The 21,522-nt window shown below is 38.5% G+C and overlaps 1 protein-coding gene and 1 pseudogene across 1 annotated transcript in view; one reads left to right on the top strand and one right to left on the bottom strand.

Moving 5' to 3' along the window:
- MSH4 (mutS homolog 4) overlaps positions 1 to 21,522 on the top strand; it is a 116,478-nt gene that overhangs the window by 87,306 nt on the left and 7,650 nt on the right. The window contains exons 16-18 of the mRNA XM_044236441.1: positions 3,572 to 3,690; positions 4,976 to 5,104; positions 20,865 to 21,039. Of these exons, the coding sequence (XP_044092376.1) occupies positions 3,572 to 3,690; positions 4,976 to 5,104; positions 20,865 to 21,039 (423 nt within the window). The remainder of the gene's footprint in view (positions 1 to 3,571; positions 3,691 to 4,975; positions 5,105 to 20,864; positions 21,040 to 21,522) is intronic.
- LOC122898514 lies at positions 14,147 to 16,503 on the bottom strand (annotated as a pseudogene).

Genomic DNA, 21,522 nt, shown 5'->3' on the forward strand with positions numbered 1-21,522 from the left:
AGATTAAGCTCCATCCAATTTGGATTGCATTGTACTAAAAATTTTATAGGATGTAACAGAAGTAAAAACTACCTTACTATAACTGTTAATGTTGTATCAGTTATTACTAAACTGAATCGTATCTTTATTTCCGATTCAAAACCAAACTTTGTTGTGAGAAAAAGTAAAATAAGTAGAATAATCTGTTGCCTTTAATAACTCATTTAAGATTTTTCCAAATAATAACATTGGGGAAAGAAACTTACTTAATTTAAGGGATACCAGTAACTTGGGCACAGCACTTGATACACATTACGTGTGCATACGTACACAATGAATTAGCTGTCATTGGTGCCACAATGTCATGTATTATCTTGGTGTAGGGGTATAACTTAGCTCTGAAAACAAGGTTTCCTTGAGAACTCTCTGAATCAGAAATGAGATGATTTGTTCTAATGCAGTGGTTCTCAACCAGGGATGATTTTGGTTCCTCCCCCACTGCACTCCTGGCCTCCAAACTTGGCAGTGTCTGGAGACATTTTTCATTCTTAACGCTGAGGGAAGTATAGAGTCCAGAGATGTTGCTGAACATCCTACAATGCACAAGACATTACTCCTCCCTCTGACATATGTAAGAAAGATTATCTAGCCCAAGTTGTTAGTAGTGTGGTGGTTGAGAAACCCTGGCCTAATGTAATAAATTGTAAGTGGAATACAACAGTAATAATATTGGTGATACAGTGCAGATTTACCCTTACTACTGGGAAAGAAAATCAGAGGTGAATGGGTGAAGAGTAACTATTTTATTGGGTTTATAGTTGTATTGGAATGAAAAGGACATCTAATTTCCCTCCTCTTATAAAGAAACTGATTCATTTGTGATAATAATCTTATTTCTATTTTAATAGTTATAAGGAGCTCTGTCCTTTAAAAAAAAAAAACAAGCTATGCAATTGTTGACATCTGTAATTGTTAGAGCATTCATTATACTGATTTGAAATCTGACCTTCTATAACTTCTGCTCAATAGTCCTAATTTTTATCTTCTATGCATCACAGAATAACCCAATCTCTTTTGATAATAGCCCCTCAAATATTCAAAGAAAATTATTCTACTTCTCTTGTCACTCATTTTAAACTTTTAAAATACCTAAAAGTATATACAGTATCTCATATAATGTGATCATAAAAGAAACAGTAAAATTTGAGAGGCATGGAAATTAAGACCATAGGCTTTGGAGCTAGACCTTGTTTGTCTAGTTACTAGCTCTGTGATCTAAGGCAAATAACTTAACTTCCTTGGTGTTCTTATCTGTAAATGAAAATTATAATAGTACCCAATTCTAAGAATTGTTGTAAAGACAATGAGATAAGGTGCCCTTTGCCTCAGGTCATGATCCTAGGATCCTGGGATCAAGCCCCCCATCGAGCCGCATCTGGCTCCCTGCTCAGCAGGAAGCCTGCTTCTCCCTCTCCCACTTCCCCCTGCCTGTGTTCCTCTCTTGCTGTCTCTCTCTCTCTGTCAGATAAATAAACAAATAAAATCTTTTTAAAAAAATGATTGAGATAATTATATAAAATACTATGAATGTAGGGAAGGGTATAGGAAAGAAGGAGATTTTCCAGGCAGAGGTAAGAACATATTCTTTTTTTAAAAAATAATTTTAAAAAAAATTTTATAAACATATAATGTATTATTAGCCCCAGGGGTACAGGTCTGTGAATCACCATGTTTACACACTTCACAGCATTCACCGTAGCACATACTATCCCCAATGTCCATAACCTCATCACCCTCTCCCTCCCCACCCCACCCTCAATTTGTTTTGCGACATTAAGAGTCTGTAAGAACAGGGGCACCTGGGTGGCTCAGTGGGTTAAACCTCTGCCTTCAGCTCAGGTCATGATCTCAGGGTCCTGGGATTGAGCCCCACATCGGGCTCTCTGCTCAGCAGGGAGCCCGCTTCCCCTTCTCTCTCTGCCTGCCTCTCTGTCTACTTGTGATCTCTCTCTCTGTCAAATAAATAAATAAAATCTTTAATAAAAAAAAAAAAAGAGAGTCTGTAAGAACATATTCTAAAGCAAAAACAAAGACAAACCAAAAAAACCCCAGTGTGATGTGCCCACAGAAGTACAAGAAGTCCAGATTCCTTTGTAGAGCAAACAGTGTCTGAAGCCAGAGATGTGGGCAAAAGCCAGATCATGAAGGGCCTTAGGTACTTCACTGAAGAGATATAAACTTTATCCAAAAATCTGTAGGGAGCTGTTGAAATTTAAGTAAGAGAATCACATGATTGTATTTGCCTTTCACATAGATCATTCTGGCTGATATATTGTTAGAGGAGAGCCAGACCAGAAGCAAAATATCAGTGTGTGTGTGTGTGTGTGGCGGGGGGGGGGGTGCTTCTGCAATAATTTTTAGATTTAAAAATGTCAGAGGGCCTTTTTGGTGGCAGTAAATACAAAAGAACTAAAGAAAAAGTACGAACATCTGCCATATATGCTATATCCTCTCCTTGGTACTTTCACATTTATTTTCCCATTTAATCCTTCCAGAAATCCTGTGAGAAAGTTGTATTTAAGATATCTGCTTGTGAGGTTATTATTGCTATTATTGTTACTTTTATTTTTGTTAACATTATCTTGACTTTTGCTTTCTTTTCCTGCTATTTCCTTAGATGTTGATGCTACTCTTCATCCTTATCTTGGTTTTAAATCCTGGAATAATCAGGGGTTTGTTTTCTTTATTCCCATTATTTCACCATTTTGTTCTATACGATTGATAATTTTCCCATTCAACTCTTTGTATATTTTTATCCTTATGATTTTAGAATGCCTTTTATGTCCCATTCCATATAGAGATAGTTGTATTAATCAGATTGATTTGCTTTCAAAAGGTGAATATTTTAGATTATTTAGTATGATAACTTCTCAAGCAGAAAAATCCTGAGAGAGGAAAACTCACCTTTTAAAGAAATTCAGTATTTCGCTTTCATTCTAATTCTGAGTATTTCTACACATTTCTTTTTTTAAAATAACTTAAAAAAATTTTATAAACATATAATGTATTATTAGCCCCAGGGGTACAGGTCTGTGAATCACCATGTTTACACACTTCACAGTACTCCCCATAGCACATTTTCTACACATTTCTAATAAATATTTCCTAATACATCATTCTGTAACTGTTTCATCAACTTGAGCTTCATAAGCATTTCCTTCAAATTTTCCCATTTTGAGTTTTTTATCTAACCATATTATTTAACATTTTTGTGATGTTTATAGTAAATCTTTCTAACATACTTGGATTTATACTGTCTTTCTTGAACTTCCAGATAACTTTGTACAATAGTAAAGTCAAGTATTTCCATTTATATGTGAGAAAGACGAGACTGGGAGAATCTAATTACTGCCCAAGGATATATGATAAGTAACAGAGCTGGTGCCATGTTGTCTGACTGTATATTCAGTGATCTTTCCACTATGTAATCCTTAGCAAGGCTAATAAAAAATCTAAGTTGGTGAAAAGTACAAATATTAGTACTTATATTTTATAAAAGCATTTCAGTTTACATTGACCTTATATATTACAGGATCATATGTTCCAGCAGAATATTCTTCCTTTAGAATTGCTGAACAGATTTTTACAAGAATCAGTACTGATGATGAAATTGAAACAAATTCATCAACATTCATGAAGGAAATGAAAGAGGTACCCAAACTAAACTTTTCCTTATGTAAAATACACATTAAATTCCTCCACTAATGGTCAATTATTATGTAAGAAAGTATCCTTATATTAAAACATGCAGATGTGCTTATGTTCCTCTACAAGAGCCAGAGGGCAGTCAAAGACAGCTTCTAATTTCTTTCTTATGTGGAAATGGAAGAGATGGTTTTATTGAAAAATACAGTTTTAAGGAAAAAGCTAGTATTATTGAACAAAAAACCATGATTTCATGTTTTTGTATGGGAAAAAGACTTTCAGAAAACAATGACCTGTTCAGGACCATTGCATTGTATCTATTGTTCCTGTTAGGTTTGATTTTAAAATAATAGATCACTGTCTTAGAATGCTTTTAAAAATCACCCTCTTGTGTGCCCCTTTAGAATCTTCACTTTGTATAACAAGGCATGTGTCATCACCTTTTTCTGATCTGAGCAAATATCAAATAGACTTGAAAGACTAAATGTATTGAATATAGCTCTTGGGCTGTCTTCAGTAGGTAGGAATTAATGGATCACTGTGAAGTTCGATAACTTTTTGTAGAAGGGCAAGAATAGTTATTATTTGTGCTACCATATATGACTTTTACATTATTATTTAGTATGTATTGCAGATTTTGGCTCTCTGAGGTGTACTGGGGTAGCTGTGGGAGAATATAGCAATGTACTAGGTGCTCAAGGTATGTTTTTAAATGGTCCTAGATCTCAGGAAGCTTAGTCATATAGAAAGGTAAAAAGCCATGAAATTTACTATTGTGTCAGTACATAATGGGTGTAATTATAATTTTTGAGAAAGAAGTTAATACTCTTCAGTGGAGAAGGAACATTTCTGTCAATTAAAGTCTTTGTCTTTGTTGAGTATGGATTTATATTTACTTGTTTAAATAGGAACCAATGGACTTGGATACTTTTTCCTCAATTTTTCTTTCTTTATTAGCTATCGAGATATTAAAATAAACTTGAGAAATAGTTTTGAGTATAATATGACAATTGATTAGTCATTTGTGAAGAAGAAAAAGACAATCTTTGTGCACTATTTAAACATTTAATTCATTGCTTGGTTCTATTTCACTATATCAGCTGTTCTATTGAAATTATTAGTCATGAGATTTTTTAAAGAAAAGCAATGTGCTAGTTTCTACCTAGCTGGATAGCTTTATAAAAATAAGTTTCAGGTGAAGTAATTAAAAGACTGGATTTTTCCTCATTTTTTAAGTTGGTAGTGACAGCTGTTTGGTTACAATGAATAATATTAAAATTATATTTTTCAGATAGCTTACATTCTACATAATGCTAATAACAAATCACTCATATTAATTGATGAACTTGGCAGAGGTACTAATACAGAAGAAGGTATTGGCATTTGTTATGCTGTCTGTGAATATCTGCTGAGCTTAAAGGTATTCTTCTTTGTTTCTTTAAAGTGTATTAATTTTGAGCGCTTTTTATTTTTTTTTTAATTTTTAATTTTTTATTTTTTATAAACATATATATATTTATATATATAATATTTATAAATATATATTTATATATTTATATATATATTTATTTATATATATTATATATTATATATTATATATTATTATATATATATTTATATATATATATATATATATATTTATAAACATATATTTTTATATTTTTATATTGGTACAGGTCTGTGAATCGCCAGGTTTACACACTTCACAGCACTCACCAAAGAACATACCCTCCCCAATGTCCATAACCCCACCCCCCTTCTCCCAACTCCCCTCCCCCCAGCAACCCTCAGTTTGTTTTGTGAGATTAAGAGTCACTTATGGTTTGTCTCCCTTCCAATCCCATCTTGTTTCATTTATTCTTCTCCTACCCACTTAAGCCCCCATATTGCATCACCACATCCTCATATCAGGGAGATATTATGATAGTTGTCTTTCTCTGCTTGACTTATTTCACTAAGCATGATACACTCTAGTTCCATCCATGTTGTCACAAATGGCAAGATTTCATTTCTTTTGATGGCTGCATAGTATTCCATTGTGTATATATACCACATCTTCTTTATCCATCTGTTGATGGACATCTAGGTTCTTTCCATAGTTTGGCTATTGTGGACATTGCTGCTATAAACATTCGGGTGCACGTGCCCCTTTGGATCACTACGTTTGTATCTTTAGGGTAAATACCCAGTAGTGCAAGTGCTGGATCATAGGGTAGTTCTATTTTCAACATTTTGAGTAACCTCCATGCTGTTTTCCAGAGTGGTTGTTCCAGCTTACATTCCCACCAACATTGTAGGAGGGTTCCCCTTTCTCCGCATCCTCACCAGCATCTGTCATTTCCTGACTTGTTGATTTTAGCCATTCTGACTGGTGTGAAGTGATATCTCATTGTGGTTTTGATTTGTATTTCCCTGATGCTGAGTGATATGGAACACTTTTTCATGTGTCTGTTGGCCATCTGGATGTCTTCTTTGCAGAAATGTCTGTTCATGTCCTCTGCCCATTTCTTGATTGGATTATTTGTTCTTTGGGTGTTGAGTTTGCTAAGTTCTTTATAGATTTTGGACACTAGCCCTTTATCTGATATGTCGTTTGCAAATACCTTCTCCCATTCTGTCAGTTGTCTTTTGATTTTGTTAACTGTTTCCTTTGCTGTTCAAAAGCTTTTGATCTTGATGAAATCCCAATAGTTCATCTTTGCCCTTGCTTCCCTTGCCTTTGGCGATGTTCCTAGGAAGATGTTGCTGTGGCTGAGGTCGAAGAGGCTGCTGCCTGTGTTCTCCTCAAGGATTTTGATGGATTCCTTTCTCACATTGAGGTCTTTCATCCATTTTGAGTCTATTTTTGTGTGTGGTGTAAGGAAATGGTCCAATTTCATTTTTCTGCATGTGGCTGTCCAATTTTCCCAACACCATTTATTGAAGAGGCTGTCTTTTTTCCATTGGACATTCTTTCCTGCTTTGTCGAAGATTAGTTGGCCATAGAGTTGAGGGTCTATTTCTGGGCTCTCTATTCTGTTCCATTGATCTATGTGTCTGTTTTTGTGCCAGTACCATGCTGTCTTGATGATGACAGCTTTGTAATAGAGCTTGAAGTCCGGAATTGTGATGCCACCAACTTTGGCTTTCTTTTTCAATATTCCTTTGGCTATTCGAGGTCTTTTCTGGTTCCATATAAATTTTAGGATTATTTGTTCCATTTCTTTGAAAAAGATGGATGGTACTTTGATAGGAATTACATTAAATGTGTAGATTGCTTTAGGTAGCATAGACATTTTCACAATATTTGTTCTTCCAATCCAGGATCATGGAACATTTTTACATTTCTTTGTGTCTTCCTCAATTTCTTTCATGAGTACTTTATAGTTTTCTGAGTATAGATTCTTAGCCTCTTTGGTTAGGTTTATTCCTAGGTATCTTATGGTTTGGGATGCAATTGTAAATGGGATTGACTCCTTAATTTCTCTTTCTTCTGTCTTATTGTTGGTGTAGAGAAATGCAACTGATTTCTGTGCATTGATTTTATATCCTGACACTTTACTGAATTCCTGTACAAGTTCTAGCAGTTTTGGAGTGTAGTCTTTTGGGTTTTCCACATACATTATCATATCATCTGAAAAGAGTGATAGTTTGACTTCTTCTTTGCCAATTTGGATGCCTTTGATTTCCTTTTGTTGTCTGATTGCTGAGGCTAGGACTTCTAGTACTATGTTGAATAGCAGTGGTGATAATGGACATCCCTGCCGTGTTCCTGACCTTAGTGGAAAAGCTTTCAGTTTTTCTCCATTGAGAATGATATTTGCAGTGGGTTTTTCATAGATGGCTTTGATGATATTGAGGTATGTGCCCTCTATCCCTACACTTTGAAGAGTTTTGATCAGGAAGGGATGCTGTATTTTGCCAAATGCTTTTTCAGCATCTATTGAGAGTATCATATGGTTCTTGTTCTTTCTTTTATTGATGTGTTGTATCACATTGACTGATTTGCGGATGTTGAACCAACCTTGCAGCCCTGGAATAAATCCCACTTGGTCGTGGTGAATAATCCTTTTAATGTACTGTTGAATCCTATTGGCTAGTATTTTGGTGAGAATTTTCGCATCTGTGTTCATCAGGGATATTGGTCTATAGCTCTCTTTTTTGATGGGATCCTTGTCTGGTTTTGGGATCAAGGTGATGCTGGCCTCATAAAATGAGTTTGGAAGTTTTCCTTCCATTTCTATTTTTTGGAACAATTTCAGGAGAATAGGTGTTAATTCTTCTTTAAATGTTTGGTAGAATTCCTCTGGGAAGCCGTCTGGCCCTGGGCTTTTGTTTGTTTGGAGATTTTTAATGACTGTTTCAATCTCCTTACTGGTTATGGGTCTGTTCAGGCTTTCTATTTCTTCCTGGTTCAGTTGTGGTAGTTTATATGTTTCTAGGAATGCATCCATTTCTTCCAGATTGTCAAATGTGTTGGCCTAGAGTTGCTCATAGTATGTTCTTATAATTGTTGGTATTTCTTTGGTGTTAGTTGTGATCTCTCCTCTTTCATTCATGATTTTATTTATTTGGGTCCTTTCTCTTTTCTTTTTGATAAGTCTGGCCAGGGGTTTATCAATTTTATTAATTCTTTCAAAGAACCAGCTCCTAGTTTCATTGATTTGCTCTATTGTTTTTTGGCTTCTATTCCATTGATTTCTGCTCTGATATTTATGATTTCTCTTCTCCTGCTGGACTTAAGGTTTCTTTCTTGTTCTTTCTCCAGCTCCTTTAGGTGTAGGGTTAGGTTGTGTACCTGAGACCTTTCTTGTTTCTTGAGAAAGGCTTGTACCGCTATATATTTTCCTCTCAGGACTGCCTTTGTTGTGTCCCACAGATTTTGAACCGCTGTATTTTCATTATCATTTGTTTCCATGATTTTTTCCAGTTCTTCTCTAATTTCCCAGTTGACCCATTCATTCTTTAGAAGGATACTGTTTAGTCTCCATGTATTTGGGTTCTTTCCAAACTTCCTCTTGTGGTTGAGTTCTAGCTTCAGAGCATTGTGGTCTGAAAATATGCAGGGAATGATCCCAATCTTTTGATACTGGTTGAGTCCTGATTTAGGACCGAGGATGTGATCTTTTCTGGAGAATGTTCCATGTGCACTAGAGAAGAACGTGTATTCTGTTGCTTGGGGATGAAATGTTCTGAATATATCTGTGATGTCCATCTGGTCCAGTGTGTTGTTTAAGGTCTTTATTTCCTTGTTGATCTTTTGCTTGGATGATCTGTCCATTTCAGTGAGGGGAGTGTTAGAGTCCCCTACTATTATTGTATTATTGTTGATGTGTTTCTTTGATTTTGTTATTAATTGGTTTATATAGTTGGCTGCTCCCACGTTGGGGGCATAGGTATTTAAAATTGTTAGATCTTCTTGTTGGACAGACCCTTTGAGTATGATATAGTGTCCTTCTCATCTCTTATTATAGTCTTTGGTTTAAAATCTAATTGATCTGATATAAGGATTGCCACTCCTGCTTTCTTCTGATGTCCATTAGCATGGTAAATTCTTTTCCACCCCCTCACTTTAAATCTGGAGGTGTCTTTGGGCTTAAAATGAGTTTCTTGGAGGCAACATATAGATGGGTTTTGTTTTTTTATCCATTCTGATACCCTGTGTCTTTTGATTGGGGCATTTAGCCCATTAATATTCAGGGTAACTATTGAGAGATATGAATTTAGTGCCATTGTATTGCCTGTAAGGTGACTGTTACTGTATATTGTCTCTGATCTACCATTTGTAGGCTCTCTCTTTGCTTAGAGGACCCCTTTCAATATTTCCTGTAGAACTGGTTTGGTGTTTGCAAATTCTTTCAGTGTTTGTTTGTCCTGGAAGCTTTTAATCTCTCTTTCTATTTTCAATGATAGCCTAGCCGGATATAGTATTCTTGGCTGCATGTTTTTCTCATTTAGTGCTCTGAATATATCATGCCAGCTCTTTCTGGCCTGCCAGGTCTCCGTGGATAAGTCAGCTGCCAATCTAATATTTTTACCATTGTATGTTACAGACTTCTTTTCCCGGGCTGCTTTCAGGATTTTCTCTTTGTCACTAAGGCTTGTAAATTTTACTATTAGGTGACAGGGTGTGGGCCTATTCTTATTGATTTTGAGGGGCGTTCTCTGAACCTCCTGAATTTTGATGCTCGTTCCCTTTGCCATATTGGGGAAATTCTCCCCAATAATTCTCTCCAGTATACCTTCTGCTCCCCTCTCTCTTTCTTCTTCTTCTGGAATCCCAATTATTCTAATGTTGTTTCGTCTTATGGTGTCACTTATCTCTCGAATTCTCCCCTCGTGGTCCAGTAGTTGTTTGTCCCTCTTTTGCTCAGCTTCTTTATTCTGTGTCATTTGGTCTTCTATATCGCTAATTCTTTCTTCTGCCTCATTTATCCTAGCAGTGAGAGCCTCCATTTTTGATTGCACCTCATTAATAGCTTTTTTTATTTCAACTTGGTTAGATTTTAGTTCTTTTATTTCTCCAGAAAGGGTTTTTATATCTCCCGAGAGAGTTTCTCTAATATCTTCCATGCCTTTTTTGAGCCCAGCTAGAACCTTGAGAATTGTCATTCTGAACTCTAGATCTGACATATTACCAATGTCTGTATTGATTAGGTCCCTAGCCTTTGGTACTGCCTCTTGTTCTTTTTTTTGTGGTGAATTTTTCCGCCTTGTCATTTTGTCCAGATAAGAGTATATGAAGGTGCAAGTAAAATACTAGAAGGGTGGCAACAACCCCAGGAAAATATGCTTTATCCAAATCAGAAGAGATCCCAAATCATAAGGGGGGAGAAAGGGGATAAAAAGAGGTTCAAAAAGAAAGAAAGAAAAAAAGAAAAAAAAGGTAAAGAATTTAAAAAAGAAAATGAATAAAGAAGAGTATAAAAAAGAAAAAATATATATATTAAACTAGTTAAAAAACGTTAAAAAAGAAAAGGGTAAAAGTTAAAGAAAATTTTAGCAGAAGAAGAGAGAATAAAATGAAAAAGAAAAAAATTAAATTAACTGCAAGACTAAAAAATCACAGGGAGAAAGTCATGAGTTCCGTGCTTTGCTTTCTCCTCTTCTGGAATTCTGCTGCTCTCCTTGGTATTGAAACCGCACTCCTTGGTAGGTGAACTTGGTCTTGGCTGGATTTCTTGTTGATCTTTTGTGGGGGGGCTGGTGTAGTGATTCTCAAGTGTCTTTGCCCCAGGCGGAATTGCACCGCCCTTACCAGGGGCTGGGCTGAGTAATCCGCTTGGCTTTGCTTTCAGGAGCTTTTGTTCCTTGAGCGCTTTCCGTAGAGTTCCAGAGGACGGGAGTACAAATGGCGGCCTCCTGGTTTCCAGCCCGGAGGAGCCGAGAGCCCGGGCCCCCACTCCTCAGTGTGCCCTCAGAGAACAGCGCCCAGTCCGGCTGCGCTCTGAGCTCATCGAGCCTGCGGCTGGTTCAAGGTAATCCCGAGCTATGAGCTTACTGTCGGCTCTGTCTCTGTAGCCGGCTTTCCCGTTCCAATACCCGCAAGCTCTGCAACACTTGGACACCCCCCTTCTGTGACCCTGTGGGACCTGAGGCCACACTGACCCCATGTGGGCTTTGCCCCGGTTTAGCCTCTGGAGCGATGTCCCTCAGCCGAACAGACTTTTAAAAGTCCTGATTTTGTGCTCCGTTGTTGAGCGCTTTTTAAAAAAAGATTTATTTATTTGAGAGAGAGAGAGCAAGAGAGAGCTCACACATCCCTGAGCAGGAGGAAGGGCAGAGGGAAAGGGAAAGGGAGAGAGAAATTTCCTGCAGACTCCCCACTGAGCACAGAACTTATATATGGGGCTTGATTTCACAACTGTGAGATCATGACCTAAGTGGAAACCAAGAGTCTAGTGCTCAACTAACTGAGCTACGCAGGCGCCCCCTTCACGTATCCTTTATGTATTTATCATGATTGGATTTTATTGGCACCTACAAATAGTTCTTTAAACAATTTTAGGTAATAAAAGTATACCATAGTATTTATATTTTTATTAGCTGCAAGAACAGCTAGTATGATAGCTATGTAGACAGCTGAAGGAGGAAATCAAGAAATACAAATAATATCAAGACTAGTCACTTGGCTTTAATTTAATCAAATTAAAAGGCAAAACATGAAAGCATTTCAATAATTGTCTCCGTGGATAATAACATTGACTATGATTTTACAACATGAAGTGAAAAACTAGGCATCTGAGGTCACTTTGTGGAAAATTATTTTACTTACCCACCTAAGATTCATTTCTTTAAAGAAAACAGGTTTTCACAAGTCAAGTAAAAGAGACTATGATTTTTGCTGTTTTATTAAGCTGATTTGTAAAATAACTTTTTAGATAATCTCTCAGAATATATGCAGGTATGAAAAATCTTAAAATTTTTTTCCATATTTAAAGAACTTTGAGATAGGGTCCTGGGATTGAGCCCCACATTGGGCTGTCTGCTCAGCAGGGAGCCTGCTTCCCCACTCTCTCTCTGCCTGCCTCTCTCCCTACTTGTGATCTCTGTCAAATAAATAAGTAAAATCTTAAAAACAAAAAGTACCTTGAAATATCCCTAAGATGATCTTCTTTACCTTAAGTGACAGTCTATAATGATTTATTATAAAGAATGAGAAAAATTTTATTTTTGTGATAGATATGTGATAAATCAAAAGTAATATTAAGAGATAACATTAGTCTTTGTAATAGTGAATCTATGTCAGTTGATCTGTGTCAGTTGATCAAAATTTCTCATAAAAATAAGATATATGTATTAAGTGTTAGGATTAAAATCGAATTAGTGTCTGTGATGGTTAATTTTGGATGTCAGCCTGACTGTACTACAGAATACTGGATATTTTGTCAAGTAAGATTTTGGGTGTATCTATCAGGGTTTCTGAATGAGATCTGTATTTGAACTGGTAGACCCTCCCTAGAGTGAGTGGGTCCCATCCAGTCAGGTTTTTTGTATGCTTTTTTTCATGGGATTGGTAAATATCAGTTCTTTTTATTTCCTCTGTTCCATTCCACCTCTAACATAAGGAGGGTTAAGGTTAATCCTATAAATCATCATTTAAATTAGAGTGCAAAGGAGACACTGCAAAAGAAAATGTCCCAGGAGCAGAAACACAACATAAGAGAACTGGGGTCTACACTTGGACGAGAGAAGTCTATATCACAGGGGCAAAAGTTTAGTGCTCTGTTTTTTTTGCATTAAAACTTTAGTTTAAGTGGCTCAGTGGGTTAAGTCTCTGCCTTCGGCTCAGGTCATGATCCTGGGGTCCTGGGATCCAGCCCCGCATCGGGCTCTCTGCTCAGCAGGGAGCCTGTTTCCCTTCCTCTCTCTCTGCCTGCCTCTCTGCCTACTTGTGGTCTCTCTCTGTCAAATAAATAAATAAAAATCTTTATTAAAAAAAAAAGAGTTTAGTTTAAAAGGGGCGGTGGGTGTTGAGTTGGCAAAGGGTTGGATAGGGTGAGCTAGAATGTCCGTCATTGCACAGAACCACTCCTTCCCTTTGAGGTCTCCTTGGCACTATTCTCTGACAGCAGAGAAGCCAGAAACACATATGGTGAATGGCCTTCCTTGGAGAGCTGTGGGCTAGAACCTGCCAGGGAGGTTTGGAAGGTGGAGAAGGGGCTGTAATTCACTGTGTGCAGCCTAGCGCATACACAGACCTGGGGTGCAAGACAGCGTCAGAGGGGTTCCTGAGAGCTTCTGGCTATGCTGCTGCCCCTGAGAGAGATGTCAGGGGCTTTCCAGCTGTTCCAGACAATTTCAGTAGTCCAGTGAGCTCTTGAGAATTGCAGATTTTGGGGTGTACTGGGGTAGTTGCAACCCTGACCCTTGTTCCGCCAGCTTTCCCTGCTCCTTTAACAAAACCCTCCATACCCAGACACATGCCAGGGCTCCTGTTTTCCTGGCTACAAATGGACCAGCAAACCTGCTGCCTGGTACCACATCTGACCACCATACCTTCCAGGAGCTGTTCCTCTTCTGCTCTGTCTTATGGGATCTGGATCATCTAACCTTATTCTCAGCTCCAGGGATGAGGCCAGACTGACTCGGGCTTTTTCTCCGTGCATCAGTGATGGCTCAGGAGTGGATGCCTACCCAGCCTGGCCAGTGAGTATAGGAGGAGGGTCCTGGCCACAGTGACAGTTTCCAAGAGATTTCTGGGTGACATCTCGGTAAAAAGTTCCCCCTCCTCTGGACACTGTGTCATGGTGGAGGGACCAAGCAGCTGTGGCCACTTGGTTCCAGGAGGGCACGTAACTGGAGGTTCACACAAGCTCAGGAACAGCAAATGAGAAGGCAATAGAGAAAGAGAACTTGATCCTTAGTCAAACAGACCTTGCAATCCACCCTACCATTGGATTTTCAATTTCCATGTTGGTAAAGCCTGTTCAGCCTGGGTTTTTTGATGTAGCCAAAAATGTTTTTGACTTATTAAGTATTTTCATAAGACACCTTTACTTGTGGATTTCTTGGCTAAATGTATTTGTTTCTTCTCTCTAAAGGTCAAATTTTCAACAGGGCCATCCATTTAAGATTGATAGTTTTGTTCCATTTGTTCTTCTGTTGGCTGGTGTAAGCCACCAGGTTCTCCATGTGCTGCAAGAACAGCTTTAAGAACTTTAGATACTCTTAAGAATTTTTTCCACAAACCACATGAAGTTGCAGTCAGCGATAAAATTGGGCAAAGCACAGGATACAGAAGCTTAATATTACTTCTTTTGCCTGGAACACAACCTTCTTTCTACCCACTGCTGATGTCTCAATTCCGTGGAGGCAGTAACTTGACATGGTGTGCAGTGTGTGCTGATGTTTCAAAGCATGATGAGCACTTCCAGAATGGATCTAGAACTGAAAAGAGTTAGGATGGGAATGCCACAGAGTTCACAGATTACTTGGGCCACTTCTCAGCAGGAAGACTATCCAAGTCACCAACAGCACAGTGATTCTCAGACATGTGGTAATGCAACTCGTATATGATTTTTGTATTTAAAGAGCTGTAGGCATTTGTTTCAGAATTCCTTCTAATCTGGCTTCTTCCCAAGTTCTTCAGGCAAAGGCAGGAAAGGCCAAATACTTATGATGCTCTTCTCACAGCTTAGCACATTTTTTAAAAAAGACTTTATTTATTTATTTGACAGACAGAGATCACAAGTAGGCAGAGAAGCTGGCAGAGAGAAAGAGGAGGAAGCATGTTCCCCGCTGAGCAGAGAGCCGGATGCGGGGCTCAATCCCAGGACCCCGGGATCATGACCCAAGCTGAAGGCAGAGGCTTTAACCCACTGAGCCACACAGGCGCCCCAGCACATTTTTTTTTTTAAGCTGAGAAACTGGACGGAAGGAAACACTCTAGCCTGCAAGACCAACTAATGATTTTATTACTGCTTTTTCCTTAAACCTTGGTAGTGGATCTTCATCAATGAAGATGAATGAATGAGTAAAAGTACAATGGAAGGTGCAAGCAATTGATTTGTTGCTTCTTTTGGAAATTTGGATAAGTTGATGTCCCCATGGCTTAAATGGCCTCTTCTATGGAGACTCTCCTGATGGATCAGGAAATCCCAAAGAAATTCTGTTGCAGGAATTTGACTTTTACCATCATTCAAGTGTTTTGCCAGTGTTTCCTCACAGGTGGTATAAAGAGCTGTTGACTCAGCAGTCAGAAGTCTTTGCAGACATTTGTTAATGGCAAAACTCTCCTAAGACTTGTCTCTAGCTGTGTCAATAACAACATGGGCACAGTTAGCAAAGCTGTGTAGCTTGATCTTGATTCATGTGACTAATCAGTATAGGAAGAGAACTTTTAATATAACAGTGTATTTCTTCATCACTTCTGCTATTACTGAAAGTACCTCAGAAGTAGCAGCAGAAAAAACAGCCAAATCCTCCAGGTTTATAAGAGCTAGAAAAGGTCAGTGTGCCAGTGCAAGTTTAATTTGTTGCAGGTAACTGTTCAGCAGCTGACCCAGTTCTGCTGTCAACAGTGTCATTACTGAACAGTAGTTTGGAGGGATTTCTTGAGGGGACACAAACCCATGCCACAAGATGTTATGTAGGAGATCCAATGAAGACTCTTAGTATATCTACTATGTATTAGCACGTGGAGATCCAGTGAAGACTCTTAGTATATCTGCTATGTATTAGCAAGCTCCTCAGATGCAAGCAGATCTCTTAAAAGGGGTTTCTTGGGGTACCTGTTTCGTTGAGCATCTGACCTGATTTTGGCTCAGGTCATGATCTTAAGGTCTGGGATAGAGCCCTGCGTGTGGCTCTGCACCCAGTGCAGAGTCTGCTTGGAATTCTCTCCCTCTCCCTCTGCCCCTCCCCCCCCCACCCCACTGCATGCCCTTTCTCTCTTAAAGGGGGGACATTCCTTCCTGTTCAGTAAAAATATATCACCTGAAGCCTGTTGTAGACATGCTCTCAGTTTAATTAAGCTAAAAGAATTAGCAGGAGATTCAAAGCTTTCCAAAGCATCATATATTTCAGGAAATAACTCTACAAAGGCTGTACATCTCAACCATGGTGTATATTGAATTTCAAACTGCCCCTTGGTCAGAGATAACAAATATGAGTGGACAGCCTCACACACGGCCCAGCAGCCTCACACTTCCCCAGTAATCCAGACTCTGGGCTGATTCTGTGTAAACCACATAGTCTGTGATTGTCTTCTAACATACTTCACCTCTCTTATAGTGCCATTGATAACCACAGTTTTCTCTGACTTCAAACCTGAGTTTACAGATCATATCATAGGACTGAGGGAGAAAGATAAGTGGTAATAGGATCCTCTGTTAACATACTATATGTTTGGGAATTACAGCCTGGGACCTGGGAGGTAAGGGAACTGGCCCCTGAACAATCTGGGGGTAGGTACAGCACCAAGGAGAGGGAGGGCAAGGGGTATGTCTTTGGGGTCAGGGTCAGGTGCCTTCTTTAGTTGCCCACTAGGGGGCTGGTAGGCCTACCTGCTTCTGCACTGATGCAGTCATAGTGGAGGTCCGGGAGTGGTGGCCTAGAGCCCGAATCAGGGCCTGCCTTCCAGCTCAGTGCCAGGGCCATCCTGCCAGAAGGGTGTGGCCAGTGCTGCACCTCCTCCCGCCCTTACCGTACTGGGCTTGAACATACCAGGTGAGTGCTCACGTGTGCATAGGCACCCTGGCTCCCATCTGCTCTACCTCTGTAACTTCTAGCTCCTCCTATCCAATCAGTTTTGCGTGGATCCCAGTTGAATACCTGAATAAAACAAAAAGGCTGACCTTTCTGGGAGTGAGAGGGTTACTTCCTATCTGACTGCCTTTAATCTAGAGTCATTTTTCCTGCCTTTGGAGTAGAATTGAAACATCAACTTTTTCTGGATCTTGAGCCTGCCAGCATTTGGACTGGAAATATACCATTTGCTCTCCAGTTCTCAGGTCTTAAAGACTCAGACTGGAATTATAGCATCAGCTATCCTGGGTCTCCAGCTTGCTGATTGCAGATCTGGAGATTTGTAAGTCTCCATAATCATATGAACCAATTCCTAATAGTTAAGCTCTCTCTCTTTCTCTCTCTCTACACACACACACGCACACACACACACACACATACACACACACACAGAGTATTCTATTTCTCAGGAGAAGACTGACTATTACAGATTTTGGTATTGAAAGTAGTTCTAGAGCAACAGAATTTTTTTAATAATTAAAAAAAAATTAATAAACATATAATGTATTATTAGCCCCAGGGGTACAGGTCTGTAAATCGCCAGATTTACACACTTCACAGCACTCACCATAGCACATACCCTCCCCAGTGTCCATAACCCCACCACCCTCTCCCTACCCGCCCCCCCGACCCGGCAACCCTCAATTTGTTTTGTGAGATTAAGAGTCTCTTATGGTTTGTTTCCCTCCCGATCCCATCTTGTTTCATTTATTCTTTTCCTACCCCCCAAACCCCCCATGTTGCATCTCCACTTCCTCATATCAGGGAGATCATATGATCTGTCTTTCTCCGGTTGACTTATTTTGCTAAGCATAATACCCTCTAGTTCCATCCATGTCATCGCAAATGGCAAGATTTCATTTATTTATTTATCTATCTATCTATCTATTTATTTATTTATTTTCAGCATAACAGTATTCATTGTTTTTGCACCACACCCAGTGCTCTATGCAATCCGTGCCCTCTCTAATACCCACCACCTGGTTCCCCCAACCTTGCACCCTCCGCCCCTTCAAACCCCTCAGATTGTTTTTCAGAGTCCATAGTCTCTCATGGTTCACCTCCCCTTCCAATTTCTCCCAAGAATTCGTTTCTTTTGATGGCTGCATAGTATTCCATTATATATATATATGCCACATCTTCTTTAACCATTCATCTGTTGATGGACATCTAGGTTCTTTCCATAGTTTGGCTATTGTGGACATTGCTGCTATAAACATTCGGGTGCACGTGCCCCTTTGGATCACTCCATTTGCATCTTTAGGGTAAATACCCAGTAGTGCAATTGTTGGGTCATAGGATAGCTCTATTTTCAACATTTTGAGGAACCTCCATGCTGTTTTCTGGAGTGGTTGCACTAGCTTGCATTCCCACCAACAGTGCAGGAGAGTTTCCCTTTCTCCACATCCTCGCCAGCATCTGTCACTTCCTAACTTATTAATTTTAGCCATTCTGACTGGTGTGAGGTAGTATCTCATTGTGGTTTTTGTTTGTATTTCCCTGATGCCAAGTGATGTGGAGCACTTTTTCATGTGTCTGTTGGCCATCTGGATGTCTTCTTTGCAGAATGTCTGTTCATGTCCTCTGCCCCTTTCTTGATTGGATTATTTGTTCTTTGGTTGTAGAGTTTGATAAGTTTTTAATAGATTTTCGATACTAGCCCTTTACCTGATATATAGTTTGCAAATATCTTCTCCCATTCTGTCAGCTATCTTTTGGTTTTGTTAACTCTTTCCTTTGCTGTGCAAAAGCTTTTGATCTTGATGAAGTTCCAATAGTTCATTTTTAAAAAAATATTTTATTTATTTATTTGACAGAGAGAGATCACAAGTAGGCAGAGAGGCAGGCAGAGAGAGAGAGGAGGAAGCAGGCTCCCTGCTGAGCAGAGAGCCCAACACGGGACTCGATCCCAGGACCCTGAGATCATGACCCAAGCTGAAGGCAGCGGCCTAGCCCACTGAGCCACCCAGGCGCCCCCCAGTAGTTCATTTTTGCCCTGCTTCCCTTGCCTTTGATGGCATTCCTAGGAAGAAGTTGCTGCGACGGAGGTTGAAGAGGTTGCTGCCTGTGTTTTCCTCAAGGATTTTGATGGATTCCTTTCTCACATTGAGGTCCTTCATCCATTTTGAGTCTATTTTCATGGGTGGTGTAAAGAAATGGTCCAATTTCATTTTCCTGCATGTGGCTGTCCATAGAGCAACAGAATTTTAACGATTAGTTTTCTGAATTAGTTCTGGAGTTTCTGGAATTGACTCTTTAATCTGATTAGATTTACATTATTTTATTTTTATTATTTAACTCAAAGACTTGTTTTATTATAGTACATGGGTTGGGACAAATGGAAAGGGGTAGATACAGTGGGCAACTATGGCCCTAATTAGTATTGGCCATCCTGATGGCCGTGAATGTGCTAAAGATGCCACCACTCTGCATTATGGTTTTCCTGATGCCACCCATCAGCTCCCAACTCCACATTCCAACCTGAGCGAAAAAAAAAAGTACCCAAGAGCACCCCAGCTGCCATGCCCACTGCATAGCCCATCATAAAACCCATCTATATGTGGTTGAAGCAGCTTGGCTTGGTGTGTCTGTAGGGCTCTATAGCCACTGGCATCCTCTTAGTGTTCAGGTCCCTGTACCATGGTGCCCCCATCTCACCTCTAATCTGATTAAAGATACTAATGACTCTATTTCTAGTAGTAGAGTGTAGTAGTTTTGTTTGATACATAAATTTTGAGGACATTAATGTTATTATGAACATAGTCCTTACTAGTTTACTGAATTTCTGAATTTTTTCTGTTGCTTTATAAATTTGGTTTTATACCCCTTTTGATTTATTAAGTAGTTGAATCTTTTCATTTTTCTGTCCTGTACCTCTTGCCACACCCCCTTAATGATTGATGCCATTTGCCAGCCCAAATATTTTCCTTTTAATGTCTTAAGACTTTCTTTTTCCACCAATCGCATTTTTATAGTTTTTTTTTTTTTTCTGGTAATATCTTAAAACATAACCAATTATGCAAATCTCTAGTTTAGTAACTCAAGACTGGAAACCATGTGCTGGTCATCTCATTTGAACCATCTGCATCGATACCTAAAATACTTCTGGAAAATGGAGTTTTCTGGGATTCCACATTACAATAAGTACCAAGAATTTGCATCTTTAACAAGCTCCCCAGGGGATTACTGAAGTTTGAGAATCATTGTCCTAAGCATTATTCTCTATCTTTTCTTTCTTCCTTTTAAGTACCTAACCTAAACACAATGCAAATCTAAAACCTAAAAATCTTTGTGATTTTGAATACCTAAGACAAACCATTGATTCCACTTTCCAAAAAGTAGTTATATGGAGGGAAGCTACTTTTAAAGTAAAGTTTTTTTTAAAAGTTGAGAGAGGGACGCCTGGGTGGCTCAGTTGGTTAAGCAGCTGCCTTCGGCTCAGGTCATGATCCCAGCGTCCTGGGATCGAGTCCCACATCGGGCTCCTTGCTCGGCAGGGAGCCTGCTTCTCCCTCTGCCTCTGCCTGCCTCTCTGTCTGCCTGTGCTCGCTCTCTCTCCCTCTCTCTGACAAATAAATAAATAAAATCTTAAAAAAAAAATATTAAAAAAAAAAAAGTTGAGAGAAATTTTATGATTTTATTTGTAGAATACTTTTCTAATAAATGCTTACCTCACTTAGCAGCTTTATTTCTGGTAAATCTCATCTTTTGAATATATTCAGATTTTTTTAGGATTCTATTTTTAAATTTGTTCTCTTTTTTGTAATGTAACCTATGTGTGATGTGTAAATATAATAAAATGTCTCTTTCATTGAATATAAATTTGCAAAATATTTTGAAATGAGTTGACCAGTATTAGTTTCATTCCTACACTTTTGCCTAGCTACCTGGAAAATCAAACTAATTCTTTTTCTAGTTCATTTAAAAAATACATTTATTGTTATATATTCTAGGCATTTACACTGTTTGCTACGCATTTCCTGGAACTATGTCATATAGAGGTCCTGTACCCTAATGTAGAAAACATGCATTTTGAAGTTCAGCATGTGAAGAACACGTCAAGGGATAAAGAAGCAATCTTGTATACCTACAAACTTTGTAAGGGACTCACAGAAGAAAAAAATTATGGTATTGCATATGGAAATTATATCTATATAATATCTATTGAAACACTACATATTCTCATAATTCTTTTCCCCTTTACTTGGCTCTTAATCTAAACAAATTTTCCTGTCATTCTTTTGAGTGTTTATGCTCTAAGACTGTATTTTCTATGTCAAGCTTACATTTTATGTATATTAAGTTTATATTTAAATTTATATTAATCAGTACTTATGTAGAATTACAACACATTAAAGTTCCAGAAGTATTAGTTTCTATTCTGAGGAAAGTGTAATTTAGCTTATATTTGCAAGTTATAAATGAATTGAAAATTGTATATTTCTTACACACTTTTTGAGTAACATCTGTTTTCTTCAGATGTAGGGAACTTGATCATCTAAAGTCTTAAAAGGGAATGTATTACCAAACCATATGATGCTTATAAACTTGATTAGATATTTTCTACCTAAATCATTATATGATGTGTAAAATCTCATGGATTCAGAAATT

The sequence above is a fragment of the Neovison vison genome, chromosome 2 (genome assembly GCF_020171115.1).
Source record: "Neovison vison isolate M4711 chromosome 2, ASM_NN_V1, whole genome shotgun sequence".
Lineage (NCBI taxonomy): Eukaryota > Metazoa > Chordata > Mammalia > Carnivora > Mustelidae > Neogale > Neogale vison.